Here is a 26883-nt window from a genome sequence, read left to right on the forward strand (position 1 = left end):
CCGGAGGAACTTCAGGGACGTCTGGAGACATTTGTGGCTGTCATGGCTGGGGAGGGGTGCGGCTGGCCCAAGTGGGTCAGCACCCTACAGAGCCCGGGACACCTCGACATCAGCAGAAGGACCCAGGCGGCGGCAGGAGGCAGAGCAGCGGCCCAGTCCTGGCTGTGTGGCGTGGGGCAGGTTTCTTAACCTCTCTGTGCCCGGTGCTCCCACATGGCAAAGTGGGGACCAAACGGCCCCTGCTTCGGGTGGTAACTTCGGCCGTGGGAAACTGCGCTGGGTCCTGAGGACACCGTGTGACAAAACGCTCCCTAAGGAGGATGGAGGAGGAGGCAGCCGGGTGGCCCCAAGGGCAGGGGAGGGGCAGGGAGGCCGCCAAGTGACTTGGTTTGTCCTTGAAGGGGCGGGTGTATGTGGGGGGGAGCAGCTGGAGCCTCTGACCTAGATCCACGATCCCCGCGGGGCAGGAGGGAGGGACTCAGGGGAGCTTATCTGTAAGTGGGGGGCACCCCGGGACATGGCAGAGGCTGAGCCTGGGGAGGGGTGGCCTGGGCTGGGGGCCCACGGCAGGTGGACCGGCCGGAGCGTGTGGGTTCAGGGTGGCCTCGGGGTCCCTTGGGGAAGTGGGGGGCGGGGGGGGGCACATGGACACGGAGGAGGGGTGGGTGGCATGGGGGCCACAGAAACTGGGGGCTCCCCAGGAGAGTACACATAAGAGTGACCCTGGGACCCTACAATTCCAGGCCCAGGCACACGCCCCAGAGAACTGAAAAGCATGTCCAGGCACGGACTAGAGAAAGTGGAATCAACCGGCCGTACAATGGGCTATTTATTATTCAGCCGTAAAAAGTACAAGTGCTGACTTTTGTTCCCACTTGGGTGAAGCTTGAGGGAAGGAAGCAGAGAGCAGAGGACCAAGCTTGCGTAACCCGGATTGCTACGGAATGTCCAGAACCGGCAAATCCCGCGGGGCAGAAAGGAGATTTGAGGCTGCAGGGGGCTGGGGAGGGACGGCGGATCTCTTGTTGGGGCGATGAGACTGTTCTGAAATCAGACGGTGGCGATGTTTGCACAACATTGTGAGTGTACCAAAACCCACCCAACGGGACGCCTGACAGTGGTTAAAATGGAGGATTTTATTTTAAAATGAGAGGGGGGGTTAAAAAAAAAGGAATTGGGGGGCCGGGGGCCTCTGGAAAGGCCTCTGACCCGCTGACCAGCAGACACCAGCTTCCCCCATGGGGGACACACAGGAACCGGGGCTTCCCCAAGACTCATGCTGTGAAAATGCGCCCCTCTGGGAAGGGTGGGGAACGCGGCACCTCACAGCCTGGGTGTCCCCAGCCTAGCCCAGAGCAGCTCGGGGCAGCGTGGCCCTTTCCGCCCTGTCGCCGGGGCCGGGAACCGAGGCCGCTGCTTCCGCGCCCCTCCGGGCTCCAGCAGGGCGGGGCCTTGGCCTCCTGTTTTCCAGACGCTGAAACAGTCCCCCTTCGGGGAGGGTGTTGCCGAATCCAAGGAAAATGCGAAACATCTGAGCCTTCCCAGGGGCGAGCCCAGGGTCAGCAAACGGGGCTGGGGGGCCGTGACGGCCGTGGTTTCGGGGCTTCCAGGGCGGAGGCCGCTGGGTGGGGGGTCCCCAAGAAGTGAGGTGGCCCCGCGGAGCGCCTCCCCGCGCCCCGGGCCCTGTTGGCAGCTGTCCCGCGTCGTCGGTGCGCGCCAGCCGCGTGGGAACCGGGCACTCACACGCCAGGAACACCCTCGCGCGCACCTGCGTGTCCGTGGGGAGGTTCCCGGGGATTTGGGGGCGCAGCACGCCCCACCCGCACCCCGCGCCCTCGGGGAGACTCGGGCTACGCGCCCCCCGCGCGCGCACAACCGCTCGTAGCCCCCACGCGGAGCCTGCGAAGCCGCGGCCGCGCACCCCGGGCGAGCATGCGCGGTGGCCGCCCAAACAGCGCCGAGGGCCCGGCCCCGCCCCCGCCCCGCTCCCCGGCTCGCCATTGGTCGGAGGCAGCACGTGTCCGCGGCCGGCCAATAAGGGTGCGGGTGGGCGTGGCCTCGGGCGGGAAGGCGCGGCGAGCCGGCGCGCGGCCATTGGTCGGCCGGTCGAGGGGAGGAGCCGCCGCTCCCGGGCGACCCCGCCGCCGCGATGAGCTTCAGCCGCCTCTGCCGCCTGATCAAGCCCGCGCTGCTGTGCGGGGCCCTCGCCGCGCCGGGCCTGGCCGGCACCATGGTGAGCGGGCGCGCCGGCCGGGCGCCGGGGGCCGTTGGGGCCGCGCGCGGGGGGCGTCCGCCCGGGGGCGCGGCCGTTTCTCCCCCCTTCCCCATCCCGGGCCGGGGGTCGCACTCGGTCCCCTTGTCCGCGGCCGTCGGGCCTGCCGGGAGCGCTGAGCCGGTGGCCAGCCGCGATCGGGGCCGGGGGGAGCCCCAGGGCCGCGTCGCGGGGCTGCGGGGGGCTGCGGGGGGCTGCGGACGGCGCCCCCGGGCTAGGAGGGGGTCCTGGGCGGCGTCCGGGAGGCTGGGGGTGCAGGCGGCTAGCGGGGCTCCGCGGGGCGGCCGGTCCTGTGCGCGCCGGGCGCTGGCCCCGAGGCGGGGCCGGCAGAGGGGGGACACTCGGGTCACGCGCCGCGCCTCCGCGCCCTCCCCCCGGGCCCGTGCGGCGACGTCACACAGCGGCCCCGGGCGCCTGGAGACGCGCCCTTTGTCCCCGCGGCGCCGCGCGCCGGGCACAGGCGGGCACACAGCCGCCGGCATGGGCCGCGGGAAGCGGCGGGGCTGCCGGGGCGGGTGGCGGGCCGGATGCGCCAGGCGCCAGCCCCGGCTGCGGAAGGCCAGTAGGCGGAAGACCCGGGCCTGTCGGCGCCACAGAGCGCAACCCCGGCGGAAGAGACGCAGCTGCGAAAGGCCGGAGCCGGCGGCGCCCGCCGGGATCCCGCAGCCGTGCGGGATCCCGGAGCCCTGCGGCGTTCCAGACCCTCTGACCACCTTCGATGATTCTCCTGTAAATGGGCCGTTTAGAGACGCGGGCGGCGCCTCTCCGCGGGCCCCGGGCCCCGGCATCCTCCCTAGGGGCGCGGGGTTCAGGCAGCCGCCCCCAGCCCGGCCTCCAGCGTCTCCTTGTCTCGCAGTGCGCATCCCGGGACGACTGGCGCTCTGCCCGCTCCATGCACGAGTTCTGCGCCAAGGACATCGACGGGCGCATGGTGGGCTTGGACAAGTACCGGTGCGTGCCTGCGGGCCAGCCGGGGAAGGGCGCGCAGGGGGCCCCGAAGGGCCGCCCCGGCGCCCCCTGACCGTGCTCCCCTCGCCTCCAGGGGCTCCGTGTGCATCGTCACCAATGTAGCCTCTCAGTGAGGCAAGACCGACGTAAACTACACTCAGCTCGTCGACCTGCACGCCCGATACGCTGAGTGCGGTTTACGCATCCTCGCCTTCCCCTGCAACCAGTTCGGGAGGCAGGTGCGTGGGCAGCGGGGGGACCCTGGGGCTGGCGACTTTGAGGCCTCCGGGCTGGGAACTCGGGAAGGGGGTCAGGGCTCAGGAGAGCAGGGGGCGTTGTGGCCCCTCGCCCCGGCCCCCAGCGCCCTCGCTGTCTGCAGGAACCAGGGAGCAACGCTGAAATCAAAGAGTTCGCAGCCGGCTACAACGTCAACTTCGACATGTACAGCAAGATCTGCGTGAATGGGGACGACGCCCACCCCCTGTGGAAGTGGATGAAAGTCCAGCCCAAGGGGAGGGGCATCCTGGGGAAGTGAGTGCCCCCCACCAGGCTGGGGGTGGGGTCTGTCACAGTGGGTTGAGTTCCCCTGGGGAGCTCTCCTGACCCTTGTTCTCTTTTGCGTAGTGCCATCAAATGGAACTTCACTAAGGTAAGGGATTCTATAAGGGGGAACAGGCCCCCCACTTCCCCCCAACCACCCCCAAGTGGGTCAGCAGGTGGGCAGGGACCCCCAGGCTCGCCTCAGTGTCCCTGACCCTGTCCCCCTCACCGCCCCCCAGTTCCTCATTGACAAGAACGGCTGTGTGGTGAAGCGCTATGGTCCCATGGAGGAGCCCCTGGTAGGTGCCGTTTGGGGGAGCCCCGGGAGGGGGAGCGGGCAGGGTGCAGGGTGCCACATCCTGATGGCCCTTCCCCCACAGGTGATAGAGAAGGACCTGCCCTGCTATCTCTAGTTCTGCAAGTGTGTGCCGCCCCCGAGCCCCCTGCCCGCACCCCCGCCCGCAGTCCCAGAGCCTTCCGCCCGGCACCCATGACGGCCTGTCTGCAAACCAGCCCGCTGGTGGGGCAGACCCGAGAATCCGGCGTGCAGCCCCCGCCGAAGGAAGGACCCTGCAGTGGGCGCAGCGCGGTGCCCCCAACCCTGGCTACCTTGTGGGAATAAAACGTACAAACAGGCCTGCTCGGCCCTCCTGCCTGTGCGGGGGCCCCGGTGGCCGGGGTGGCCCTGGCACGTGTCCAGCTGCAGCCACCCCTGGAGGGGGGGGCTCCTGACTGCCCACTCGCGGCCTGAGCACAGTCTGGGAGTCGGCCAAGCCAGTCTGGGAGCCGAGCTGCTCTGCCATCCAGTCTCAGGGTGTGGGCACCGGCCCCGGGCACCCTGCCTGCCCTCTGGGCTCCATCTGGTCTGGTTTAGTGGGGCTCACCTTCCCCACTATAGTGTACTGCTGTCCCTGTGGCAGGGCTTGGGGGGGGGGTGGCCTGGGACCCAAAGGGGCTGGAAAACCTATCCTTGAGGGTCTGCCCTTCTCACTCCCATGGTGGGCCCAGCCGCCCCCTTGGGTCCAGCAAACCCCAGGGACAGCCAGGCAGAGGAGGGTTAGGGGTACTCCTCCACTCTGAGGATCCCCCTGGACTTCCTGCGTGGCTGGGGGCGGCTCCCAGGAGAGTGCATGGGCACCAGGCCATGGGTCTCGGACTCAAGTGCCCCCCAGTTCATGGGACAGGTGGGGGACCCCTGGTCCTGCACTTGGGCCCTGGCCCAGCTCTTAGGGAGCCCCTCCCACCCCCAGACTCCCCCTCCTGTGTGCATTAAGTGGGGAGCTGAGGAACCCTGGCACAGACTGGCCAGTGGCAGCTGCCCTGAGAACTGTACAGGACCACAGCGGACAGTGGCCCCTTGGGGCTGGAGGGTGGGGTGAGCCTGCACCCTTGGCCGGGGTCCCCAGTGGGCCTCACTGCAAGCTGCCCAGACCCTGCCCGCCCTGCTTCAGAGCAGAGGAACCTGCAGGTGGGGACAGCAGACCTTGGGAAGTAGTCAAAAGGCACATATATTTAAAAAATCTCTTTACATATATACACAAGTTATAAATACACATAGAAACCAGAGGACTGCTCCCCACCCCCCAAGAGGACTCTCAGGAGTCTGGGGAGGTGACTGAGCAATAACTTAGGGAGCAAGGGATGGGGAGCTGGGGATTGCATATATTAACGGGGGGTCTGGCCAGACGGCCCTGAGCACCTGGGTTTCCTGAGTTTCCAGCTCTTGGGACCACCCAGTTTCACGGGTGTCAGGGATAGAGCCTCCCAGTGCGGGCGGGGGCAGAGCTGGGGGCTCCCGACCCCACAGCCGAGTGCTTAGTGCCCCTGCCCCAGGCCTGAGGGCCGGAGAGGCTGGAGGCACAGGCTGGCAGCCCCTGCCTTTGAGGCCTCCCTTGGCCCCTGCACCCCAAGACTGAACCAGGCAGTGTCCCTACCAGGCAGGGCGTTGAGGGGTGTCCCCCCTAGTGCAGGGCCGGCCGGCGTCTGGGGGGCTGCTCAGGCACTGGACCCCGAGGCCCAGGAGGGTCAGGGGCTTGAGGAAGGCACTGCAGTGGTGGCCCTAGAAACGGAGGAGGGGACCGTCCCTCTCTCCCACACGACAGGCAGGGGAGCCCGGGCCTGTGCCTGCCCGCGCAGAGCGGGGATCCCTGGAGAGATCTGGGTGCCCGGGACCTAGGAGTTGGCGAAGGGCGGGCTAAACTGGATGACGCTCTGCCGCCCCGGCGGCCCCCCACCGCCCCCCAGGGGCCCGGGGGGCGCGGCGGGGGGCGCGGCGTGCAGCGAGCGCAGCATGTCCTCCAGCACCTCCTTGAAGTTGATGTCGCAGCCCTGCTGCAGGAGGTCGCCGGGGTCGGCGAGCGCGGCGGACGCCAGGGCGCCGGGGGTGCCGAGCAGCAGGGGGCTGGGGGCGGCGGGCTCCAGGCCCAGCGGCGGGAAGGCGAAGCGCGCGGCGGGCGCGGGGGCCTCGGCCGGCGGGCTGTAGGTCAGGTCCAGCACCTCGCCGGGGCCACGGGCTGGGGCGGGCGCGCGCGGCGCGGGGCCGGCCAGGGCGCGGGCGCGCCTGCGCTTCACGTCGGCGTCCATCAGCTGCAGCTCCTGCAGCACGCGCCGCACGCAGGCCTCGGGGATCTTGATGCCTGCGGGCCGGGGTGCGGTCAGAGGAGCCCCGCAGCCCCGCCCCCCCGACGCCGCAGCAACCCCGGCCCCGGCGCCCGACTCACCGACTTGCTTCTTCTGGTCCTTAGTCTTGAGGCGCACGATTTGCAGGTAGCTGCTGCTGGTGACCTCGGCCATGACGGCGGCGATGCGGCTCCAGACGCGCAGCAGCGCCCCGCACAGCATGTAGTGGTGGCGCAGCCGCAGCCCCTGCGCGCACTCCTTGCCCTCCAGCGCCAGGCGGCAGTGCCGGTTCCTGCGGGGCCGGGCGCTCAGACGCGGCCCCCGCGCTCCCCCAGCTCGCGCCGCCGGCCTCCCCACTGGCGCTGCTGCCCGCGGGGGTTTGGGGGTTCATACAGCTGCCCGCGGAAGGCGGGGCCCGGATCCCCGGCAGGACCGCCCCTCCCGGAACCCCGCCCCCCTGCGCCCCTCACCACGCCGCGTGGCTGCAGTGCGTCAGCGAGAAGGCGTAGTTGCTCTCCCAGTGCTCCTTGGCCTCCTCCGCCGTGACCTGGGGACGCGCGGCCACGTGAGCTTCGGGACGCCACAGGCCCCTCTCCAGCCATCCCACTGCCCATGTGGGGAACCGAGGCCCGAGGGACCGGGCACGTAGGGGCGGCGAGCAGCAGGAGCCCAGGGGGGCAGGGCAGGGCTTGGGGCAGAGGTGAGGCGCCTGGCTGGTGACACGGGGCCCTGGGTGCTTCCCGGCCTGGGGAGATGGGTGCCAGAGGCCCGCGAACGGTGAGCACCCCCCTACCCGGTGGAACCTCCGGCACAGGCCGTCGAGGGTCTCCAGCTGGCTCTGCCTGCCGATGTTGGGCTTGTACACCGTGAAGTGCTTGCCCCGGTTCTGCTCCGCCAGGAGGCAGCTCGGCTGGTTGCCACGGACCTGGGGGCATGAGGCGGTGGGCTGGGGCCGGGTGAGGCCCCCCGCCAGCCTGCTCGGGCATCTCCGCACCCCATGCCCCAGGCCCCCGCCCCACCGCGATCCCCACCGGTGCCCTGGGTGGGTGCCCACCTTGTAGGAGAGGTAGAAGCCCTCGTGCACACCTGTCAGCTCCAGCGACCTGGCGTAGGCCTCCTCCCACCTGAGGCCGCGGTCCACGCTGATCTGCCATGGGCGCGTGGGGTGTTAGTGGGCGGGGGGAGGTGCTAGTGGGCAGGAGGTGGGGGGGCTCCCACTCACCTTGTAGAAGACCACCTGCCCATCCTGGGGGTGCCCGGGGGCCAGGAACACCTCCTGGCTCTCCTCATAGATCTCATCGATGCCGGGTGCCAGATCTGGGGGGGGATGGGGCAGGGGACACAAGGTGAGAAGGTTCTGGCGGGAACTGAAAGACCCCCAGGGTGGAGGGGGACTGGTGGCTCCCATCTGCCCACCCCAGTGTGGCTCAGGGGGTTCCAAGTCTGGGTTTGGGTTTTGGGGAGCTGTCAGTCCCCTAGCCTCATAGGCACCCCAGAAGTAGCCCCAGGGTAGTGTGGTGGTGGGGTCCCCTCCTGGCCCAGCACCATGGGCAGATTCCGCCATCCCCGCCACTTGCACCATGGGGGCCCCTGGCAAGTCCTGGGGTAACAGCATCTGCTCCCTCCACGACTGTAAGGAGAAGCCAAGGCCACAGACGCAAGTTCTGATGAATAAAGCTTTATTGGCACTGCCGGCCCGTTCACTGGGGGCTGTCAGTGGCGTCTTGCTGCCACAGGGGAGCTGAGGGGCAGGCCGAGGCCCAGCCCCAGAGCTGAGACCAGGCTCTTGGGCCCTTTCAACGAGGGTCTGCTCCCAGCTCACCTGGGCCTGCCTGCAGGGCACAGGGGCTTTATGCCCCCCAAACAAGGCCCAGGTAAGGAGAAAGCCACGATCTCTATGTGCCCTGAACCTTCCATGAGGCCCAGAATCAACCACTCTGAGCCCACAGAGGGCCTGTCTCCTCGCCCCAGGCCCTCCTGTTAAGGTCCCCTCACAGGTGACACCAGTCCCTTTCCGTGCATCTCCCCCTCCTGGCCCTTGGGCCCTGTGTGTCCCGACCCGTGACCCCGACTGGGCGCTCACTGTGGAGGCAGAAGGCTTGGGAGCCTGGGAGCCGCTCCGTGTGCAGGCTGCTGGGGGGCTGTCCCGACCGCGGGGGGCACTCACCCAGGATGCCCAGGTCGTATTTGCCCTCCTTCTTGTCGGTCTCCACCAGGTGGTCGAAGGTGGCGGAGAAGTACTGGAAGAGGGCGTTCTGCTTGGGCACCTCCAGCCCCAGGATGCGGTTCAGGAACTTGGTGATGGAGCAGTCTGCGGGGTGGGGCGGGCAGCTCAGGCTGCGCCGGGGTCCACCCCCCTCGCCCCAGGGGCGCCCGCTGAGCAGGGGCCTCACCCTTCTCCACGTCCAGGCAGCCGGAGCGGGACTCCCGCCCGCCGATGCCCACCGACAGCAGCCCCTGCTTCATGTCTGCGAGGTGAAGGGGGCTCGCACCTCTGTCCAGGGGCCCCTGCCCACCCCCAGCCCCTGCCTGTGCCTTAGTTTCCCCATTCACAGAACTGGGTCCCAGGAGCCTCTCCCCGTGGGGCTGGGGGCAGGGCTCCCGGGAAGAGCCCAGTTATCTTTCCTCCCTTATTCTGACTTGCAAGAGCAAGGCGGGGACTTGTTCCCAGGGGACCGAGTCACGCCATGCAGCAAGGGGTGCGCCCCTCGACTCCCCCAGGGAGCAGGCCTGAGTGCAGCTGGGGGTCCTTCTGACACAGAAGCCGTCTCCACAGCCCCACCCTTTCACCGCTCGGGGCCCCGCTGCTCAGCTCCCCCCTCCCCCCAGCAGCCCAGCACGCACCCCGGAAGAAGGCGGCGGCCCCTCCGGGGTAGCCCTGGGGCAGGGGCACCCTGTTTTCCGTTTGGCTCAGGATGGTGCTGAGGACGCAGTTCAGGGCCCGCGCGCCGTACTGAGGAGGAGAGCGGGGAGGGCAGAGGGGGGGAGAGGGGAGGAGGGGGCGGGCCCAGGTCAGAGCCCGCCCCTCGCCGCCCCCGCCCGGGGGGGCTCCCCAGGCCCCGCCCCGCCGGCCCCGCCCACTCGGCGCAGGTACCTTGTTCTCGAAGTTGTACTTGCTCAGATCGCGGGACTCGGTGGCGCGGCGGTCCCCGTGGGTCAGGGCCCCCTGCCAGGGAAGGCCAGGCCGTCTGCTCCGGCTGCCGCCCCCACCCCCGCCCCGGCTCGCGGGGCCCGGCGCCCCCCTCCAGGGAGCCCGCCCGGGGCAGCCCCCGCCTCACCAGGCTCTCCAGGCGCTTGGCCACGATGGAGGCGAACCTCCGCTCCCCGGCCAGCTCGGAGATGAGGAAGACGTACTCGGGCGCCGAGACCTGGTTCGACCGGTGGGTGCGGCCTGCGGCAAAGGGGGCTCTCAGGGGCCGGGGCAAGGGAGGGGACCGGGGCTGGGGGCGGGGCCGGGGGCGGGGCCAGGGCGCACCGAACTGCTGGATGGCGCGGTCTGCGCTCCAGGGCAGCTCGAGCGTCATGTGCACGCGGCGCTTCTGGTTGCGCACCCGGCGGTCGGCCTGGAGCGAGACGCCCGAGCTGGACGCCTCCGAGATGATGGCGACGAGCTGCGGCGAGAGCGGCCCAGGGCGTGGTCAGCCGGCGGGGACCCCGCACCCCGAGAACATGCCCAACACCCCAGCTGGGCACCCCCAAAGGCCCAGGTGACAGCGACACTGAGCAACCCAACTGTGCATTTGGACGATTGTATAGTATATCAACAACCTCAATAAAATTTAATTTATTAAAAAAAAAAAAAAAACCAGCAGGGCCCCGGCACCCAGCGCCGATGGGGCGGGATTAAAACAGAAGCGCCCCCGGGTAGTCCCAGAGCGACGCATGCAGCACGCAGAGGCCAGGGAGGGGCGCCGGACACAGGCACAGAGTGGGGGCGAGAGGTGGCTCCCCGGGGCTCCCGCTGACCCGCCCCCGCCCCCGCCCCCGCGCCCCCCACCTTCTCCCCGCTCATGAAGCGCTCCTTCTCCCTGAGGTTCACGTGGTCGATGGACAGACCCTGCTCCGCCCGCGACTCGAAAGCCACTGTCCCGTCAGGCCTGGACACCACGCGGCCCTTCCTGCCCGTCATCTGGGGTCGGGGGAGCGAGGGGGGGCGGGCTGTCAGCTGGGTCGGCCACACAGAGTCTGGGGCCTCAGTTTCCCCACCTGCCTTGCTCTGCCGACCCCACAGCCCAGTGCAGTCAAGGAGCGGGAACGGGTGGGGGAAAGGCCTGGGGGCTGGCCCGCCCCGCACCCCCTCCCACGTGCTGGGGCTCACCTCGGCCACACACTCGGGCCCCCCGAGCTGGTCGATGAGCTCGTCCAGGGTGTTGACCGGCAGCTCCCGGCCCAGGGCCCGCACCTTGCCCAGCAGGTCCTGCTTCAGCCCGTCCACCCGCTCCAGCAGCCCGGGGCCGTGCAGGTCTCGCTGGGGGGTGCACAGGGGGCCTGAGGGGCGGGCACAGGGTCAGGGTCGGGAGGAGCACTGCACGGTGCAGGGTTGGGGTGGGACGGGGGCACGGGAAGACGGCCGGCTGCCGCCTTGTCCGCGATGGAACGGGCAGGGGGTGCGGGCTTCAGCACCAGGGGAACCGGGGGGCAGCCGGGAACCCCCTCCTGGGCCCTCAGCGCCCCGTCCACCCCACTCCCAGGCAGGGACGCCACGGGACAGGGCCAGAGCCGAGGGCACCCTCACCCCGCTCGTCGGCCTCCACGATGACCACATCGTCATCCAGCAGCGACTCTGGGGACGAGTGGAAGTCGCTGTCCAGGCCGGCGTCTGACTCGGTGCTGCTGCCGTCGCTGATGTGGATGACACCGATTGCCTCACAAGCCAGCCTGGGTGCCTTGGCCCCTCGGCCCCGTGGCCGCCCTGCGGGGGAGACGGTCAAGCCGGGCCAGGACCGGCAGCCCCGTTAGCACCAGCGCCCACCTCCTTCCAGCCCTGCTCGGGCCGGGGTGCACCCTCCTGCCACCCAGGCGGCCGGGGAAGGGTGTCGGGGTCCCGCTGCCCTGACGGGGCCCTTCACTGACGCAGACCCTGTCCTGTGCCTCTGTGGTGCCCGGGGCGAGGCTGCGGGCAGGTGCGCGGCAGGGACGCACTCACGTTTCCTCTTGCCGCCCGCCCCCTTGTCGCGCCTCCTCTTGGTGGAGGGAAAGTGCTTCTGGATCAGCGACAGGAAGACGCCCCTGCGAGCGAGAGGCGGCTCACTGCAGCTGTGCGCCCGGTGGGCCCGTGTGGGCAGGGGGCTCGGCGCACGGAGGGGCTGCGGCTGCCTCCTGGGGAGGCTGGGCCTGGGGACTGGGGTGGACGGGGCCCAGGTCCCCTCCTGCCCAGCCGTTGGAGAGGGTGCTCTGCCCACGGACGGCCTCCAGGGACGGCCAAGCGCCCCCCCCGCCCAGGGAGGGGACGCCTTGGGACTGCAGATTGGGAAGAGCCTGTGGCCCCTCTCCCCTCAGCCAGGCACTGGACACCCCCTGCACCCCTGGGGCTCAGGGACCTGCAGCTGAAGGAGCCAGCCTGGGCGCAAGGCCTCTGGGGGGCCGAGACCCCACCCAACTCACCCCCAAGGCTCCCCCCACCCAGGGGCCCCGCAGCCCCTGGCCCTGTGGGAAGTGTCCACCGCTGCCGGTCTTGTGGGGCTGCGAGGGGCTGGGGGCTGTGACAGGGACCCTTTAGCCCCTGGAGGCCCAGTTTGGGACAGGGGTGCCCAGAACCCATGAGAATGTGGTCCCCCTGCTCCGCCCTGGGCCAGGCCAACTCCATCCTCACGGCCGTGGGGTCCCCCTCCGCCCCTCCCCTGGCCCTGCGCCCCCCCGTTCCTGCTGTCCCCCTCCACGGTGTCACTCACTCAGCAGCAGACACAAAGCCATCGAGGCGTCCGTCCTTCTCGTCCAGCACCTCGCGGGTCCGGGCCTCACCCGTGGACTGCAGCCCGATGACCACACACTGTGGGGGGGACGGGCTCAGGGACCACCGGGCAGCTCCGGCCCCCAAGCCAGCACCCCCACTTCCTGCCCACTCTCCCCTCGGCAGGAACACCCAAGGCACAGCCTCAGGCTCCCGGCCCATCTGGGGAGCCCAGTTTCCTCCCGACACGGAGAACCGCGCTCAGCCCTGGAGACACGGGAGCCCCCGCAGCCCGGGGAAGATGGGGGCCGCGCCCGGCTCACCTTGTCCCGGGCCAGCTCCTCGCGGGCCAGCGCCACCAGGCGCCGCACCTTGGCGGCGATGCACAGGTACTTGAAGAAGCGCTGGTGCGCCGACCAGAACTGGCCCCACAGCGACTTGCGGGACTCGAGCCCGAGGAGGTCGGCCGCCTGCTGGAACACGCCCAGGGCCTCCGCCCACTGCGGGCACAGGGAACCCCATGTGGCGGCAACAGGGGCCCAGCGAGCCGTGTGGCACAGCCAGGGCGAGGCCCGCAGACCCCACCGGGGGAGCCTTCCGGAAAGCGCCGGGCGTCCTGAGGGCCGGCCTCGCTCTGCTCGGGATGTCAGAGCAGAGGGTCCCACCCGGGTGGCTCTGCCCCTGGGGTCAGTGGGCAGTGCTGGGGGACATTCCAGGTTGTCACGGCCACGAATGGGGGCTGCTGGCACCTCCAGGACCCAGGACGCCCCAGTGTCGGCCGTGCGAGGGGTCACCCCACTTTACTCTGACCTTAAAACAGCCCCCCCAGACAACGGGCCCTGAAACGGGCACAAGGGCCAACCGAGGTGGGCAAAGCACTCGGGAAGTCGGAGGCGGACTTGGCTTCCTACCCCCACCCTCGTCACAGTTGCCTCAAAACCCCAACCCAACATCGGGAGATGCGGGGCCCAGCACGGGTGGGCGGGTGGCTGCCTCCTGCAGCCCTGAAGGCCAGAGCGCTGGGGGGCCGGGGCGCAGGCACACGCACCAGCAGGGCCGCACGGTTGTACACGCGCTCGAAGGCCGGGGCCAGCGGGATCTCCTCGACGCGGAAGGTGACGCCCGAGAAGCTGAGCTGGCGCGCGATGTACATGCCACTGACCTTCATGTCCATGGCCACAATCTCCATGGCGCCCACACCCCTGCGGACACAACGGCCTGAGCGTCCCTCCCAAAGGGGACACCCGGGGCCTGGGCGTCCCCTTGCCCCTGGAAACACCCAGGGCTGGAGGCTCAGGGGGCGGGAACGGGCCGGCCATGCGGGAGGCGGCAGGGACAGCGCGTGCCAAGGCCTGTGGCCACACGAGGGTGGGCCTGGGGCCAGAAGCCGGTCTGGCCGTGCGGGCGGTGGAAGGCCACCCAGGCCCGGGACCAGCTGGGCGAGCCCCCCGTGCACTCACCTCTTCTCGATGGCGTGCAGGAACTCCTCAAAGGCCCGGAAGGGTGTGCCCTCGCCCCAGATGCCCAGGCGGCTCATGTACACCATGTTCCGCGGCTCGGAGGCTCCTGGGGACAGGAAAGGCCGTCAGCTCGTCAGCTAGGAGGGCTGGCCAGGGGCTCAGGCTGCCCCAGGGGAGGCCCCGGAAGGTGCCGGGTTCCGCCTGTGGGCCAGCGTCGCAGGTGCCTGCCCAAGGCCAGAGCTGGGGAAAGAGCTGCGAGCACAGCAAAGCCCGTGCACCGGCTGTGGCCCTGGCAACCCAGGCCCCTCACCTGTGGCGCTGGCATAGACGACGCGAGCCAAGGGCAGCTTGTTCTGCAGGTCCAGCACAGCCTTGCCCATCTTGGTGGAGCTGGCGTTCTTGGCTTTGTGGCACTCGTCGAACACGATCTGGGTGGGCATGGGTCAAGGAGCATTCTGGACGCACGGGCAATCCCAGGAGCCCTGGGCCAACCCCAAGGTCCACGAGGCCAGGGAGGGCATCCGGGACAGTGAGCAGTGCCCGGCTGTGCCAAGCCGCAGGGCACGGGGACACGGCTGCTGGGCCCAACCCCACAGCGGGCCAGGAAAACGCAGCAAGAGCCCAGCTTTGCGCAGACTTTACAAACAGTGCTTGCACACATGGGACACGTACATGGAAACACACAGAGGCTTCCTGGCGGCAATTCTGCTCCAGAGTATGCGAGAGGTGACTCTAGGGGGACACTAGGGGAAAGGGACCTGGGGGGTCTCTCTACTGTTTCCTATGATCGCGTATGAATCTACAATGATCTTGATTTTTAAAAATCATGATATTGAAGGAGCTTAAAGACGCAAGCCCCATCCCAATTAAGATGCAGTAAGACACCTGGGGGCTCTGTCCCCCTCAGGAGCTCTAAGCAACCATCCAGAACTGGCAGAAACACCTTTCTCAAAGCTCCAGGAAACACTGAAAGGAACAGGGCGAGCGCCGAGTCATCAGCAGGATCTCCTGGTGCCCGGCTGCCCCCTGCCCGCCCTCTCTGTCTTCTTTTTTCCTTCTCTTCCTTTTTTGGTTAGCTCCTGGCATTCAAGGAAAGCTCAGTGATAACACTAGCTAGACACAAGCTTAAGGAGGAGACGCCTCAGAGTCTCAATTCCAGGAATAACACGTTAAAGCATGAAAATGTGCAGGTCACAACAAAAGATTACAAAACATACAAGGAAACAGGCAGCAACGGCCCAGCAAGGGAGAAAATTAAAGCTTCAGAAACCATCAACAAGAAGGATCAGATCTGGGACATTCCAGACAAAGACTTAAAAAACAGCCTTAAATAAAGTCAGAGAGCAAAAGGAAAACAAGGACAAAGGACTAAAGGAAATCAGGAAAACGACAGGTGAACACAAAGAGAATAGCAGTAGAGAGAAAGAAATTAAGGACACGAACCAAACAGAGCTGAAGCCCATAGTAAGAGAAATTAAACTTCCCTTGGGGGTTTGTCAGCAGACAGGAGCCGGCAGAAGAAAGAATCAGAGAACTCGAAGACGAGACCATCGAAACCATCCATCTGAGGAGAAGGAAGAAAGGACGAAGGGAAGTGAACCGAGCCTGGGGGCCTGGGGAACGCCATCCAGTGCAGCGAGATACACAGTGGGGGTCCCAGAAGGAGGAGAGAGGGAGGAGGGGAAACCTTGAAAGAAATCACGGCTGAAAACTTCCTGAATTTGATGGCAGACACGACATACACACGCAAGGCACTCAACGAGCTCCGAACGGATAAACCCCAACAGCCCCACACTGCAGCGCGTTACAATCAGGCCGTGGAAGGCCAAAGACAGAGAGAAGCAGCGTGTCGTGCACAAGGGAGCCTCAGCGAGATGGGGTGCCGACTTCACACAGGCAACCACGGAGCCAGAAGGCAGAGGGCGACAGATTTAAAGCGCTGAAGGCAAACACCTGCCACCAAAATTCTGTTGCAGATGACATGATTCTGCATGTAGAAAATCCAGAAAAATCTACAGCAAAGCTATTAGAGCTAATCAATGAATACAGCAAAGGACAGGCTACAAGATCAACATGCAAAAATCCTGTAGTGTTCTTATACACAAGCAATGTGCAACAAGAGGAAGAAATAAAAAAAATCCATTTACAACAGCAACCAAAAGAATCAAGAATTTAGGAATAAACTTAATGAAGGCTACAAAAGATGTATACAAAGAAAATTACAAGAAACTACTAAAAGCAGTCGAACAGGACTGAAAAAATGGAAGAACATACTGTTCGCAGATTAGAAGACTAAACATAATTAAGATGTCAACTCTACCTAACTGATTCATAGATTCACTGCAATACCAATTAAAATCCCAACAACCTACTTTGCAGAAATAGAAAAACCAATAAGCAAATTTATTTGGAAGCGCAAGGTGCCCCGAATAGCCAAATATCTTGAAAAAGAGGAACGAAGTGGGAGGTCTCACACTACCTGACTATGAAGCATATTACAAAGCTACCGTGCTCAGAACAGCTTGGTACTGGCATAAGGACAGATACACCGACTAATGGAATTGAACTGAGTGTTCAGAAGTGGACCCTCGCATCTACAGACAATTGATCTTCGATGAGGCAGTCAAGCCAAAGCAACTGGGACAGAGCAGCCTCTTTAAAAAATGGTGTTTGGAGAACTGGATATGCATTTCCAAAAGAATGAAAGAGGATCCCTATCCAACATCTTATACAAAAATTAACTCCAAGTAGGTCAAAAACCTGCCACCAAAACTCCTGTACTCAGGAACCAGGAACTCTCCATGTGCCTTTCAGACATGAGGGAGAGATGGAGACGTCCCTGGATAAACAGGCCGGGGGCTTCATCACCCCTGGACTGTCCCTGCACGAGATGCTAAAGGGGGCTCTGCAGGTCGAAAGGAAAGGGCTCTCCATGGGGGTTGCGGCTAAGGAAATAGAAAGGCCAGCGCTGCGGTACTGACTTCTTACAGGATCTAAAAGACAAGTGCGTAAAAAGCAACACTAACTCAGTGGTTTGGGGCTCCTAACGTATAAATCTGTAACTTATAACGGGAACGACGTGAAGGTGGGGCAGAGGATCTGGGACCCGGGTCTGTGTGAACCAGGGAGGTGAAGCTGGTGTTGAAGCAAAGGGGGTTATTACAGGTTTGGGGATGTTAAATCCAAGCCCCACGGTAACTACAAAGAAAATGCCAGAGAACGTGCAAGTTCACAGAGCGGAAAAGAGAGTGCAGGCTGCCGGGCACGGGGGGCATGAGGGGTATGGGGGGCTCTGGCCACGGGGTCCTGCTGGGGAGACAGGGATGCTGTAGTGCCAGAAAGTGGGAGCAGCTGACGTGTGTGCCTGACGATTCACTGGACGGTGTGCTGGGGAGGGGACGAGACAGGAAGTGTCACATACCTGCTCCCACAGTTGAAAAAAGAGCAACCAGAGAGACGACTGTTAGAGGAGATACTGATCCTGGACAGGACCCAGCAAGGGAGAAGAGGCTCCAAGACGTGTTACCGAGACACGTGAAAAACATGGAGAAGAGACCGAGCTTTATATGGAAGTTAGAGCCTGTGAACTAGATGAAGGTCCTCACACTGACGGGGGTGATGAAGGCAGGGCCCTGAGCCTATACGGGGAGCTGCAGACCGTGCACTCTGGACGGGCTGAATGGCGTGTGCCTGTATCTTTAAATTTGCATGAACTAAAACTGCCCCTCCCGTTCCCGCCGCCCTGCTCTTGCCCCGCCCCCTGCCTCGCCCCGCCCCGCCCCGCCCCCTGCCCCCCCCCCCCGCCCGGGATACGACGCCGTCGAAGGCCTCCCCGCACCACTCGAGGATCTGGCGCAGGCGCGTGCGGTGCTGGCCGCCCGCCTGGCTCTCCCCGATCAGCGCCGAGTAGGTGGCGAAGAGGACGCCCTCGGAGGTAGTGCTGTCGCCGTACTTGATCTGCGCAGGAGGCAGAACGGGGGTGCGTCAGGGGGCCGAGGGCGCCCGCGGCTCTGGGCCACCGGGAGCAGCCAGGGCAGCCTCCTCCGCCCACGGAAGGCACAGCCCGTGCCCCTGGCCGCTCTGCGCTCGCCTTCGGATGGCTTTGCGGGGGCCCAGGGGGGTACACGGGCTCCAAAGCAGCCCTCAGCACCCACAAACCAGCCCCTGAGCCCCACGCTCCCAGCACCCCCAATGCCCCCTCACCTCCACCCCTCCCACCAGCCCCAGAGCCTCCGAGCGACCTCCGAGCGACAGAGGGTGCCCCGGCCCCGCTGCCCCAGCCCCTCCTGATGCCCCCCTTCTCCTGGACCCCCCCAGCCCTGGCTCTGGCCCAGACCCCCCACCTTGCTCAGTGCGTGCACCGCGATGCCGGGGGCCTCGATGTCCCGCAGGTCGCGCTCCGCGTCGTACTTGAGATCGTTGGAGACGCTGAACCTGGGCAGGGCAGAGGGCGGTGGGTGCCGGGTGTGGGTGCTGGGTGGGGTGCAAGGGCAGGGGTGCCAGGTGGCACCTGGGGTGCAGGGGCTGAAGCACCAGGCGAGGGGCTCACCACAGGGCCTTCTTCCTGCCCTTCAGGTAGTTCTCGAAGATGATGCCAGCCACAGTGCGGCCCTTGCCCACGCCGGCCCCATCCCCGATCAGGAAGCCTGCCCGCTGCCCGCTGGGGAGCAGGACCTCATGTTGCTGCCGGGAAGGGACAGATAAGAGGTCAGGACGGGGGTGGGGCTGTGGTCGGCAGGGCCTGGGGCAGGTTTCTGGGTGGGTGGGGCCTGGGTGGGGTGGGTCTGGGGTGGGCCAGACCAAGAGAGCAGGTCTGGTGGGCGGGGCCTGTGTGGGGCAGTTCTGGTGGGCAGGGCCTCACAGGGGTGGGTCTGGTGGGCGGGGCCTGTGGGGGGCAGGTCTGGTGGGCGGGGCCTGGGTGGGGGCAGGTCTGGTGGGTGGGGCCTAGATGGGCAGGCCTGTGTGGGCGGAGCCTTGGAGGGGCAGGCCTGTAGGGGCAGAGCCTTGGAGCGGCAGGCCTGTAGGGGCGGGGCCTGGGTGGGGTGGGTCTGGGGTGGGCCAGGCCAAGAGAGCAGGTCTGTGTGGGCAGGGCCTCAGAGGGGCGGGTCTGGTGGGTGGGGCCTAGATGGGCAGGCCTGTGCGGGTGGAGCCTTGGAGGGGCAGGCCTGTAGGGGCGGAGCCTTGGGGGGGGCAGACCTGTAGGGGCGAGGCCTGGGGCAGGTTTCCAGGTGGGTGGGGCCTGAGCAGGCAGGTCTGGGTGGGCGGGGCCTGGGTGTGGGCTCACCTGGCAGGCGTAGGTGATGGCCTCCAGCTGCAGGGCGGACAGGGCCCCGCTCTCCCAGGCAGTGGCCGGCAGGGCAAGGCTGTAGGTGATGTCGGGGGGCGGGACGCTGGACAGCGTGCTGGTCTCCACCACGCGGTCAGGGTGGTGCTTCCCGAGCTTGGCTGGGGATGCAGAGGGGCAAGGTCAGGGCCCCCCAGCCTCGAGAGGGCTCCGCCGTGGCCCCTGCGGCCCGGCCTGGACTCACACTTGGACGGCGCGTAGTCGGCGTAGGTCTCCGTGTGGCCCAGCTCCTCTGCCTCGTCCTCCTCCGCATCGTCCTCCTCCTCGGGCTGTGCCTGGGCCTGGGGCAGGTGGGGGCACCTGGGGTCAGGGCGGGCCGGCCTTGGGCCTCGGCTTCCCCATCAGTAAAATGGGGGCTCTCCCCACGTCTGAGTCAGCCCAGGGCGGGCCCACAGGAGGTGCCCACAGGAGAGGCCCAGGTCCCGGGCCCGCCGGCTCACCTGGTAGCTGACGAGGAGTGGGGTGGGGGGCAGGGAGGACACGGCATCCTCAAGGCCTGGGAACTGGCTGCTGGACAGGAAGAGCTGGTGGGGGGACAGGAATCGGCAGCTGTGGGGAAGGGGGCCCGACGCAACACCCTGCGGACAGGGCCAGCCCCCAGCCCCGCAGACCCTGGCCCCCCAGCTTTCCAGACTCCCAGCAGTGGCCCCACCAGCCCCTGGCCCCACTTCTCTCGCCTGCTCTCCGGAAGTGACCGCTGCCTCTTGGCCCCACACATCCTCGAGACACAGCTGCTACCCCTAATAGCCTGGTGCGCCCCTCCCAGGCCAGTGCCCCCTGCCCCCCAGTCTCCCAGGCAGGGCAGGTGCCCACCGGGGCCCCTGTCGTGGCCCGGCCTGGGAGACCCCTGTGTGCCAGGCCCCAGGCCGAGAGCAAGGGTGGGGGAGGGGCCGGAACAAGTGCGGGGGGTGATGGGACAGAAGCCCACCAAGGGGGTCCTGGGCCACGGCGGGATGCCCCCCCACCCCGGCCCCTGGCCAAGGGCGCTCAGCCAGGACAGCAGAGTCCACACAGGGTCTCCACGGGGTCACTGTGATTTCAGAACATTCCAGCTGCTCAAATAAAAGTCACAAAAACAAAACGAGGCCCCATCGTTAAAAACCGTGAACGTGAAAAAAAACATAAACGAGGGAACCGCACTGTCCCGGCCTCCCGGGGCCCGGCCTGGGGTGTTGGGTTTCACTCTTGGGGTCATTTCCGGTCCGTGGGTTTGTGGGGCCCCCGAGGGGAGCGGAGGGCCCCGCTCTTTGTTTCCTCACGGGGCGAGCACAGACACAGGTTTCGAGAGACAACACAAGTGGAAGCCGGAGCCGCGGGAGCCTGTACTTAACCCCCCTTTCTTTAAATAAAAAAACCACGCGCAGCGCCCGGTTCCCGGAAGGCTGAGTCACGGTTCCCGGCCGCCGGGGAGAAGGTCCTGCCCGCGAGCCGCCGGGCCCGGGGCTGCCTGCCGGGACGGGCCCCACCTCGGGGCCACCTCCCCGGCCAGGCCACAGCCCGCACGTCCCCACGTCCCCGGAGCCAACTCGGCACCTGCTGCCCCCCCGACGCCCTCCCACGGCCCACCGCTCCCCGCTCCCCGTCCCCCCGGGTCTGTGCATGTCCACAGACGTCCCGATGTCTCCCATTGCTGGGCAGGAGCACCCCGGTGAGACCCCTGGGTGAGGGTCCACTGACCCCCAGGAGAGGCTGTGCCCATAACCTCCGACCTGCCAGCATCCTGGGAAGCTACACACCGTCAAATTCACACACCGAGGGGGCGGGGAGAGGAGGGGACCCCAGAAGCTGGGGGGTCACCCCAGTTTATATCTTCTCACCCGTCAGGAATTTGAGGTACCGTGTGAGCTGGGGGTTGACCTGATTTTTATCCAGATATTTCACATGGGGTCTCCCCTGACCCCGCCCCCAGCGCGGCTGACACGAGGGCGGGTTCTTTCTCCAGGGTGGGGGCGTCCTGGGCCCTGGGGGTGCAGAGCAGCCGCCCTGGCTCCCCCCACTCGAGGCCCGGGTGCCGACCCTGCCGTGGGCGGGCGGGGGGACGGCCGCGCCCCGGGTGCTGACCTTGTCGTGGGCGGGAGCAGCGGCACCCACGTCCCAGATGGTGGGCACCTGGCTGAGGCTGTCAGCAGGCAGGAAGTCGGGCGTGTCCGCGATGTCCGACAGGGAGTCCACGGACGAGGAGAAGAGGGAGGCGGTGGACAGGTCGTCGAGGAACGAGGGATCCTGGAAGGCAGGCGGGTGAGGGCACGGGGTCGGTGGGGTGGGGGGCCCCTCGCGCGGGGCCTGTCCCTGGACCACCCGGCCCTCAGGGGTGCAGCACGGGGGACACGTCCGAAGCCGGGGCCCGTGGACAGGCTCTTCCCACGCCAAGGGGACAGGGAAGGGCCTTGAGTTGGTGGCTCCTGGACTCTCGGGGTCATCACAGGGTCCTTACAGGAGGGGGCAGGAGGTTGGCAGCCGAGGGGAGACCCCGCTGTTGGCCTCGCCAATGAGGAGGGTCCCTGGGCCCAGGAGCCCCCCGGAGCCGGGAAAGGCTGGAAGGGGGTTCTCCCCGGAGCCCTGGAAGGAGCCAGCCCTGCAGCACCTCGATTTTAGCCCCGGGGCACCCCGTGGGTCCTCTCAGCCGCTCGGCCTGGGGGATGGTTAGGGCAGCCAGGGAGACCCCACGCTGGCCCCTCCGTGTGGGTCTCGGGATGAAGCGGGCTCGGCCGCTGGGGCCGCGACTGGGTGTCTGGCCGAGGTGGGTGAGGTCCGAGGGCCCCGGCCGGGCTCCCTGGCTCACACCTGCCCCGTCACCCCTCGGCACATAGCCCTGTTCCCAGCCCGCAGGGGGCTCGGCCCCTGGCACGTGGGGGTCAACGGGACAGATCCAGGGACCACCGAGTGAGGCCTCGCTGCCCACCCTGCACCTGCTCATGCCTTCCCTGGGGCACCTGGGTGCAAAGCTGAATCTGTCCTTCGGTGCAGAGCTCACGCCGCACCTTCTAGAACCTTCTCACATCTCCTGTGATGGCTCAGGCCCTGTGCTGGGCTCCCCCGAGCCCCCCACCCCAGGCCTCTGTGAGCCCCGGCCAGCACACGGGCTCCCCAGCCTGCAGCAGGGGGAGGAGGAGGAGGGAGGGGCAGGGTCTTGCTGGCAGGAGGAAGCACCTAGAAACACACAGGACAAGATGGGGGAACCTGGAAGCTGCAAGCTCAGCGGGAGAAGCCACACACAGAAGGCCACACGCTGCCCGACGCCCCTGATGTGAGCCGCCCGGAGCAGCAGCCCACAGGGACACGGAGTGGACGAGTGATCGCCCAGGGCTGGAGGGGGACGAGAGAACGGGGTGATGGCTGCTGGACGTGGGTCTCTCTCTGGGCTGAGAAAATGCCCCAGAACTAGACGGAGACGGCGGCTGCGCAGCGCTGAGAACGTGCTAGAACCCTCAGCTGTGCATCGTGAGCTGGTGCTCTGGATGGCGGGGGGGCTGTCCCTCAAGAAAGCTGCTAAACCCCCAAAACCTAGCCGAGAGGAGAGCGGAAGGCAAACCCCAGAGGCTGTGTGCCAGCCGGGCCTGCAGATGGGGCAGCTGCAGGGACGGGGCAGCCAGGGGCTGGGGTGGGGGACAGCTGAGGGGCGCGGGGGAGACGAGCCCTGACCAGCTGCAGCAGAAGAGCCCCGGGCTGGGGGTGCAGGGAGCAGGCAGCGAGGCAGGGAGCCCCTGGGGGCTACCCCAGGTGCAGGTGGGCTTAGCAAGGCCGGAGAAGGCCCACGCAGCCTCCGGGAAAGAGGGCTGGAGCCAGTGCCAGGAGTGGGGACCCCCGGCCCCCGTCTCCTCTGCTGCTGCCGACCCGGCCAGGCCACCTTGGGAGAGTCTCCAGCCGGGGCCTCCTGCACCCCCAGGACAGCAGTGGGTGGGGGACGCCACAAGGCCTCGCCGAGACCTCCTCAGCCAGGCCGGGGCTGAGCTCCCCTTCAGCCATATCGGGGGGCTGCCCTGCCACCCCCTCCCTGAGCCTGCGGACCCCACGACACGGCCTGACGGCGGGACCATGCCGCTTTTACCGAGTCCCAACAGTGAGGGGACAGAGGGCGGCTATGGGGGGCTTGCGCCAACCCCCAGAAGCAGAGTGAGCAGAGCCCACCCCACCCCACCCAGCACCCCATCTAACATGACAACCCAGCAGACCTCAGCCACGGGCACCCCAAGTACCCCACGGCCCGAGGAGCAGAAAAGGGGCTGCGATGTCAACCAGCGTGGCCAGGCAGGTGCCCTCAGTGCCCAGAGGCTGGGGGTGGGCTCCGCAGACCCCTGGACTGCTGGCACGGCTTTCCCACCGACCCAGAGGGGGCTCCCCGGGCGTACCCGCAGCCCCCGACATCCCCTCTGCCCATGGCCCCCGCCCCACCCGGAGCACAGAGGCTCCAGACCCCCAGCCCCAGCTCGGGTCACCCCATCGGCAGCAGCCCCTCCCCCTACACAGGGCTGGGGGCCCACAGGACCCCCCACTGAACCCAGGAGGGGACACGGCTCCCCGAGACGCCCAGACCCCGGGTCTCCTGTCCCTCCCCGCCCCCAGGCCAGGACCAGGGCCCTCCACTCAGGCCCGGCCCCGAGCCCCGAGCCCCGAGCCCCCTCCTGTGCTGCTCCCAGGAGTCTGCGCCTCAGCGGGTGCAGGGAGGCCGACAGCAGACCCCGTCCCTACGCAGCGCGGACCCCAGCCCCCACCCCGACCCCCACCCTGAACCCCCAGACTGGACCCCCCGCCCCAACCACCACCCCGACGCCCCAAACTTTGCCCCACCCCCCAACCTGATCCCCTGGACCCCTGCCCCAAAACCTAACCCCAGCCCAACCCCCACTCCAAACCCCCACCCCCGCCCCAACCCCCAGCACACACTCCGACCCTTGGACCCTGCCCCTGACCCCTGACGCCCCCCAAGCCCCCGCCCCACATCCCAGCCCCACACAGGCAGAGAGCTGGGCTGGCGGCCCCGGTCACCTCAGGGAGCCCTGGCTGGGGACGGGGGCGGGGGCGCCGGGGCTGCCTGAGCAGAGCCCCCGATCGGCGGCGAGGGACCCGCAGGCTGACACGCCCCCGTGACGGGACGGCCGGGAACACGGCCTCGGAGGCAGTGCTCTCCGCTCCCCCGGACTCAGGGGGACCCCGAAGACGGGCCGGGGTCCCGCGCCCGGGAGCTGACCCGCCAGAGCCCCAGAGCGCACGGAGCAGCTCCGGATGAGCCCACGGACGGCGCTCCGAGCCGGTGCCGGGGACCCGGGGGACCTGGGGGCTGGGGGTCTGGGGAGCCGGGGGACCGGGGGCCGGGGGGCCAGGCCACTCGGGGGCTGCCCCGTGCAGGAAGGGGAAGGGAGGGGAGGGGAGGGGACGGCGCCCCCCGCCGCGCTCCCCGCTCCCGGCCAGCCCCACCTCCCGGCTTGGGGGACCCTGGCAAACCCACCCGCCCGGAGAGGGGAGCGCGGGGCGCGGGTCCCCATGGTCCCCCCGGCGCCTACCTGGCTGAGGGCCGCGAGCCGCAGCCAGCAGCGCAGCTGGGCCATGGCGGGCTGTGCGGAGCCGGCCGGGCCACTTCCTCCCGCCCGGCTGACTTGCAGGAAGCGCCGCCCGCGGGGAGTCACGGCGATTCCCGGCAGCCGGGCAGTTACCGCGCGGGGCGGGAGGCTGTCGCCGGGCAGGGCCGCCGGGCACGCCCAGGGAGGGGCTGCCCACTGCCCCCGACCCTCCTTGGCCGGGCCCGACCCCCAGGGACCCGAGGGACGGGGTGGGGAGGACGCGGGGGCCGCGCGGGGCCGGGGAATGCAGAGGGGTCAGAGCGGGTGGGGTCCCCAGTCCACCCCAGACACCCACGTCGGCCACCCCGCCCCGCAGGAGCAGCACCAGACCCCAGGGGGAGCGAGTGACGGCCACCACGCTGCAGGGAAAGACGCACAGACGGCCACGCAGCCCGCGGCTCCAGGACACTCCAAAACTGGGGCGACCACCGGGCAGACGGACAAGAGTGAGTGCTGGCGAGGGTGGGGGGCAAGCGCAGCCGCGCCCCTGCTGCTGGGTGTGAACCGGGGCAGCCGCGGCAGAAACTCTCATGGTGGTTCCAGAAGACGTCTGGCCCGGGGTCACCCCACGAGCCGGGAGATCGGCGCCCAGACACACCCCGGGAGAGCGGGACACGCGTCCACGCACAGCAGCACCACGCATGGCCCCCGAGGCAGAAGCACCCCCGGCGCCCTCAGCGGGCCAGGGGGACCCCACGGGGGAGCCCAGGAGTACCAGGCCCGAGAAAGGAAGGGAGCCACGCGCAGACAACGGGCCTGGGCGGCGTCACGCCCGCGAAGGGAGCCAGACCCCGGCGAGGGCTCTTCACGCTCCCACTGAGTGAAGTGTCCAGAACATGCAAATCCCTGAGGACGGGAAGTGGACTCGTGGCTGCCGGGGCTGGGCAGGGGAGCGGGTTTCCTTTCTGAGGCAAGGGGAATGTTCTGGAATCGGACAGAGGTGCTGGTTGCACAACTCTGTGAACAGGCTAAAAGCCACCGAGCCGTACACTGTAAAGGGGTAGATTTCACGGTGTGTGAATTACACCTTAACTTAAAAATAGAGTTAGCAGGAAGCTGACACGAGAGGCAGAGCACAAAACACCAGCACAGAAGTTTTACTATTAGGTTTGACCTGTGTGAGATGCTTTGTCCGACTGCCAGCGAGGTTGCAAAGCGGCACCCCGCGAGTCTCCCCAGCCTCGTCCCCAGCCCCCCACTGGCAGGAGAGGCCACTCCAAGCGGGCAGAAGGGAGGGTCCCTGCAATGGGGTACAGGACCTGGGGGTGGGGAGTGGTTTCTGCCTAGGGGTGCTGGGTCCTGCAGGTTGGGGTTCTGGGGTCTTGGGAGCTCCTTGCCCACCTGTCACCCACCCTCACCTGGATCCCTGAACCCCGAGCTCCCCCACGGCCCCCCACGGTGGAGGCCGTGGGCTCGAGGTCATTTGCCGACAGCCAGGTGTGCATGGCTCCCCGGCTCCCCGGTCACCCCGGCCGTCAGGACACTGCCTCGGTTCATTCTTCTTGACCGTCGCCGCGTCCCGAGCGGCCAATTCGTGTGCACCTTTCCCAGGGGCGGCTGAGAAGGCCTTATGACAACCTGCATGTTCTAGTTTCGCATCAATGAGATCAGAGGACACGTGTCCCCTCGTGCCCGGCTTCTCCACACACGGCAAAGGCCTGTGCAAGCCCCGGTTCAGTTCCTGTGAGGACACACCCGGGAGTGGGACTGCTGGTCCTGCGGTGACCCCACGTTTAACTTCCCAGGAGCCCCATTTACATTCCCACCCTCAGGGCCCGCGGGCCCCCACGTGCCTGGGTCCTCACCGGTGCCTGGCATTTTCAGACACTCGTGTTTTTTTTAACGACAGTCGTTCTGGTGGGTGGGGGCTGGTGCCTCACTGCAGTTCAGATTTGTGTTTCCCTAAAGGCTAATGATGCTGAGCATATTTCCATGTGCTTTTCGGTGATTTTTATATCATCTTTGTAGAAATATCTATTCAGATCCTTGACCCATTTTTCAGTTGTGTTGTTTGTCTTTCTGTTGTTGAGTTGCAGGAGTTCTTTGTATATCTGGAGATTAAACCGCCATTAGATATATGGTTTCCAAACATTTTCTCCTGTCCTATAGGTTGTTTTTCCACTTTCTTGATGAAGTCCTTCAACACACAAGAGTTTTCATCTTTCATGAGGCCCTGTTAATCTGTTTTTAATTCTGTCACTTGTGCTTTGAGCGTGAAGTCTAGGAAACTACCACCTAATGCAATGTCCTGA

General features: G+C 67.0%; 3 protein-coding genes across 5 annotated transcripts; 2 read left to right on the top strand and 1 right to left on the bottom strand.

The window, feature by feature from the left end:
- Nucleotides 1–2101: 2101 nt before the first annotated feature.
- GPX4 (glutathione peroxidase 4) lies at nt 2102–4397 on the top strand. 2 transcript variants are annotated; one of them, XM_037823864.1, is made up of 7 exons: nt 2102–2233; nt 3129–3223; nt 3315–3459; nt 3600–3751; nt 3845–3869; nt 4000–4059; nt 4141–4397. In XM_037823864.1, exons 1-7 carry the CDS (start codon nt 2150–2152, stop codon nt 4171–4173), a joined length of 594 nt encoding a protein of 197 aa, XP_037679792.1. In that variant the 5' UTR covers nt 2102–2149; the 3' UTR covers nt 4174–4397. The 2 variants fall into 2 exon arrangements, with proteins under 2 accessions (XP_037679792.1, XP_037679790.1); XM_037823862.1 differs by lacking the exon at nt 2102–2233 and adding an exon at nt 2518–3001.
- Nucleotides 4398–5248: 851 nt separating this feature from the next.
- On the bottom strand, nt 5249–25712 carry SBNO2 (strawberry notch homolog 2). 2 transcript variants are annotated; one of them, XM_037823860.1, is made up of 29 exons: nt 24575–25712; nt 21135–21296; nt 19514–19597; nt 19258–19354; nt 19014–19174; nt 18279–18412; nt 18073–18163; nt 17543–17686; nt 14040–14157; nt 13730–13835; nt 13318–13471; nt 12593–12769; nt 12271–12368; nt 11526–11608; nt 11115–11291; nt 10698–10867; nt 10377–10508; nt 9855–9990; nt 9658–9770; nt 9474–9545; nt 9224–9332; nt 8773–8847; nt 8463–8690; nt 7602–7696; nt 7434–7526; nt 7173–7304; nt 6850–6926; nt 6481–6671; nt 5249–6396 (listed from the first exon to the last, which is right to left on the bottom strand). In XM_037823860.1, the coding sequence occupies exons 1-29, from the start codon at nt 24617–24619 to the stop codon at nt 5933–5935; spliced, it is 3918 nt and encodes a 1305-aa protein (XP_037679788.1). In that variant the 5' UTR covers nt 24620–25712; the 3' UTR covers nt 5249–5932. The 2 variants fall into 2 exon arrangements, with proteins under 2 accessions (XP_037679788.1, XP_037679789.1); XM_037823861.1 differs by having other exon boundaries at nt 8547–8690; nt 24575–25695.
- LOC119525199 (S-antigen protein-like) lies at nt 24618–26883 on the top strand. The gene is made up of 2 exons (XM_037823800.1): nt 24618–25077; nt 25175–26883. The coding sequence occupies exons 1-2, from the start codon at nt 24618–24620 to the stop codon at nt 25453–25455; spliced, it is 741 nt and encodes a 246-aa protein (XP_037679728.1). The 3' UTR covers nt 25456–26883.

This window comes from Choloepus didactylus (genome assembly GCF_015220235.1).
Source record: "Choloepus didactylus isolate mChoDid1 chromosome 25 unlocalized genomic scaffold, mChoDid1.pri SUPER_25_unloc1, whole genome shotgun sequence".
NCBI lineage: Eukaryota > Metazoa > Chordata > Mammalia > Pilosa > Megalonychidae > Choloepus > Choloepus didactylus.

Coding starts and splice junctions, on each gene's coding strand:
- LOC119525199 (XM_037823800.1), top strand. CDS start 24,618: ATGGCGGGCTGTGCGGAGCCGGCCGGGCCACTTCCTCCCGCCCGGCTG. Junction 25,078..25,174: donor CACCGGGCAGACGGACAAGA/GTGAGTGCTGGC, acceptor TGGTGGTTCCAG/AAGACGTCTGGCCCGGGGTC.
- SBNO2 (XM_037823860.1), bottom strand. CDS start 24,619: ATGGCCCAGCTGCGCTGCTGGCTGCGGCTCGCGGCCCTCAGCCAG. Junction 12,770..13,317: donor ACAACCGTGCGGCCCTGCTG/GTGCGTGTGCCT, acceptor CTGTGCCCGCAG/TGGGCGGAGGCCCTGGGCGT. Junction 9,771..9,854: donor CCGCGCCATCCAGCAGTTCG/GTGCGCCCTGGC, acceptor CCTTTGCCGCAG/GCCGCACCCACCGGTCGAAC.